Source organism: Lates calcarifer, linkage group LG12, assembly GCF_001640805.2.
Source record: "Lates calcarifer isolate ASB-BC8 linkage group LG12, TLL_Latcal_v3, whole genome shotgun sequence".
NCBI lineage: Eukaryota > Metazoa > Chordata > Actinopteri > Centropomidae > Lates > Lates calcarifer.
In genome coordinates, this window is record NC_066844.1 from 21,613,234 (window position 1) to 21,616,989 (window position 3,756).

Genomic DNA, 3,756 nt, shown 5'->3' on the forward strand with positions numbered 1-3,756 from the left:
TGGAGATCAGCCATCATTGATTTTATTATTTACACCTGCAATTTTCCTACTGTGACATGTCAAAATGTCTCTGGTGAAAAAGGCCCATTCTGGATTTTCTTTCATTGAGATACCATGCTCTTCCACAGTAAAAAGAAAATGTAATAATCCAGAAGTCAGAGAGTGTGACCCTCACTTTTCTTTTAAAGGTTTGCCAGTTGGAGAACATCAAATGTTTGTCGTCACACATGAACACAAGCAGCTTCCACAGCTCTCATCATAAATATAAGAGCTCCTAAATGATGTGTTGAACTGTTGTTGTGCATATAGGAAGAATGTATGCAACTGTTTGCTTTTTACTTACATACTTACATTCATTCATCAGAGGGCAATTTGACTTTCTCCTCAGAGTACATTGTGTATTTCACAATCAGCTTGACAACACTGAGTCAACTGAACAAACTACCACACTGACAGCAAACTATGTGCACACACATTTAATATACAATTTACTAACACTTAAAGATAAACACATAAAACAATAAGATTTAGTTCCCAGTCTACTGTCCCTGCAATGACACCAGAGGTGAGAATGTGACCTGTGTCTGACCTGACAAAAGGTTTTGATGGGAGGAGGAAAACAACAAGAATGAGGAAGGACAGTACACAAAGGAAAAGACACTGGACAGAGGGCAAAATCAAAGTCTTGAGGGTTTACAGGCTTAGTTTCCTGAGACCAGTTCTTTAAATGTTGCTGCTTAACGTGATAAATTGTTCAACTATTTTCTCATATACACAGAGATTTGTTTTTTCTAAAAGCAAAGGTTCAAAGCTTACTCTCTGAGGTTACCTATACTGAGATTATTTACAATTACTGTAATGTGTAATGTAATCCACCTTTAACTAATTTATATTATTTTATTTTATAGGTTAGATCGTCTTCCTCTAAAAAACAAAACAACTAATTTACTTAAATTTACAGACTGAGTTAAATCACTATTAAAATCACTACAAAATCACTACATAATTATTGTGTCAAACTGTGTAAAATGAGGTGTGTGTGCACAGTCACACAAATAGTAAAAGCTTTTTTCCCCTTTCAAAATGTGACTGATTATCCACTGAGAAATACAACAATGTGTAATACTGCATTTTCCTTGTAATCTAGATCACATTAACTCTGGTAAACCAAATTGTTACTCTTCAGCCATGTCAGTTAACAAACACTGATCCTGTGTCATTGTTTCTTTTTTAATGTATAAACAAATTAAAACTTTGCAGGCTGATTTATTGATCCTTCAGTCTATTGGATGGTGATGACTCCCTCCTCCCAGCTGAACTGGTTCACCAGCACATCATCCTCTTGCTTCATGGAGTTGAGCAGATACCTGACTCCGGCCTTCACGCCAGTCTTCACCCCTGCACCCAGAGCATAACCTGCCACCCCAGCGGTGCCCCCCGTGGCGACCATGAGAGCATCTGTGCCCAGGTCGACAGCACTGAGGATGGCTCTCTCCTTGGCGGTTTCGGAGCAGTTGACCGAGGCGTAATACACTGCTGTGCCCAGGTTGTAGAGGGTGCTAACTGCAGGGATCCACTCCACCACATTGTACACGCGCTCCTCGCTTTTGTTGATGCAGCTCCTCTGGGTGTTGCGCCTCATCCGTCGACCTGAGGTGGTGGGGATGGAGACATCCTCCTCTGCACTGCACTGACGGATCCAGCACTCACATCCAGAGGAGTCGGACGGCAGGACACGACTGCCTTTCTTCAGCACTGCCCGGTATGTGCCAGGTGTGAGCAGTCCACTGCTGGTCACGCCAGCACACAGAACTCCAAGTCTCTCACAGCTGTTCACTGCCTCCTCCAGTCCACCTGTAGCTCCCTCCACAGCTGTTCCCACCAGTGTGGTTCCATTCACCCTGGTCCACCCCTCACAGTGTCCTTCCTGCGTAGAGGTTTCTTCTCCCACCATCACCAGCTGCTGGATGTTAAACATCACAGCTTCTATGTGGGACCCTGCTTGATCCCTCTCTGAAGATGATGCTGCAGATGGAGGTGATGGAGGAGATGCTGACTTTCTCATCCTCCTCTCTATCAGACTTTCCACCTCCATCAGGAGCTCCTCCGTATCCTCCACTCCTAGCAGGTCATACAGCTTCAGCACCAGGGTCTGAGCCTCCTTTGGGCATCCTGCCACCACCAACACAGGCACCAGAGAGAGACCCAGCAGCTCCTGGGGGAACATGGAGGACAGTGGGTCATCCACGGTGCTGGCAGACAGAAGCTCCTCACAGCTGATGTTGCCCTGAATGTTGAGATGATCTCTGATCTGCCCCTGAAGCTTCATCTCGAGGTCTGATATCACATGTTCGGCAGAGCGGGCTCTTTCCTCTTTTTGTGCATCCGCTGACACAGGACCAGTCTTTTCAGCAGAAGATAGACCGAGCTGGAGTTGGGATCCCAGGAAAGACTGATGGTTCCGTTTGGGCATTTCCTCTGCCTCTTCATGGGAGCCAGTTCCCAGGAGTAGAGCGTTCCTCTGAGACAGAGGGGGTGTGACCCTGCACAGAGCCTGTTCATTCAGTAGGAGCTGGATCACAATCAGCCACTTCAGTTTGGAGGACATCATTTCCACTCCTGTTTGTTTTTCCAGATACTACACCAAACACTGAAGACAGAGACATCGCAAAATTTATCCTTATGTGCCCTTATGTACTGAATAAACAGTGACTTTGAGGTCTTGAACTTTTATTTGCTTAATGTGTCGTCAGTGTAAACCAAGTAAATCCTGCAGTCACTCTCACGCAGAGATTATTTGCCTGTTGTCTCGCTGTTTGTTCAGACCGTCTTGTGGCTAAACTTGTTTCTTTGCAGACACTACTCAGTGACTGGTGCAGTTGTTTGGTACTGTGTTTACTATCACAATTAGTTATTCATGTGGTATGATTTAAGAATTTTAACAAATTCTGCCCGAAGTAACCTAAAAAAGCCAAGTCTAGAGTAAAGTTAGCTTCTTACATGAGGAGACGTTTTCAAATCTTGAGCAAGAACATTGATAATTTAAGTTTTGTGTCTCCCTGTGACTGTGTTTGAGTGTAAAACTACTGCAGTGCCAATATTAACTAAAGGAGAGGATTGACAAATCAGGAAAAAATAGTGGTCCCCTCTGCAAACAACAAAAATCTATATTTTAGGATGATTTAAACATTTTTTTCGACATACAAGAAAGAGCATCGCATCCCAATATAAAGCCTTGACACTGAGCTGAAACATTTTTGCTTATCCTCTTTTTCCTGCACTGACTAAAACTAAAAATAGAAATGTTACTCTACTCACAACTTCATAACTTCAAAACATCTTTTGAAACTGTGCCAGCCATTCATGCTGCACCTACCTTAACCAGATCTGGAGTCCTGGAGTCCAGAGAGCAGCAGTTCGACCGAGATGGCTTCAGTGTGTAGGATGTGTTTTGTTTTTTTCCCTTTTTTCTCCCCCCCTCTCTTTTTCTCAGAACATGCATAGCGATCTTCTTTCTCTTTGCCTCCAATGAGAATCCCCTTCTTTACACATGACATCCCACAGTCCGTCCCCCCCCCCCCCCCATCTCATCCGTCTTTCAGCGCCCTCTCCTCTTTGGCCTCGTTGCTCAACAGAGAGATCAGGGCTTGAATATTGATTCACGTGGGGAAAGTCCATGTGTTCTAAAGCAGTTTTTGTTTGTCTGCCCTGTTATCCTCTCATCCCGTCCCACCCCTCCACCATCTCCCCCGTCCC

The 3,756-nt window shown here is 44.3% G+C and overlaps 1 protein-coding gene across 1 annotated transcript; it reads right to left on the minus strand.

Moving 5' to 3' along the window:
- Nucleotides 1–3,537, minus strand: apof (apolipoprotein F). Its single transcript, XM_018673487.2, has 2 exons — nucleotides 3,377–3,537; nucleotides 1–2,650 (listed from the first exon to the last, which is right to left on the minus strand). Exon 2 carries the CDS (start codon nucleotides 2,609–2,611, stop codon nucleotides 1,283–1,285), a length of 1,329 nt encoding a protein of 442 aa, XP_018529003.1. The 5' UTR covers nucleotides 2,612–2,650; nucleotides 3,377–3,537; the 3' UTR covers nucleotides 1–1,282.
- Between the last annotated feature and the right edge of the window lie 219 nt (nucleotides 3,538–3,756).

Coding starts and splice junctions, on each gene's coding strand:
- apof (XM_018673487.2), bottom strand. CDS start 2,611: ATGATGTCCTCCAAACTGAAGTGGCTGATTGTGATCCAGCTCCTACTG.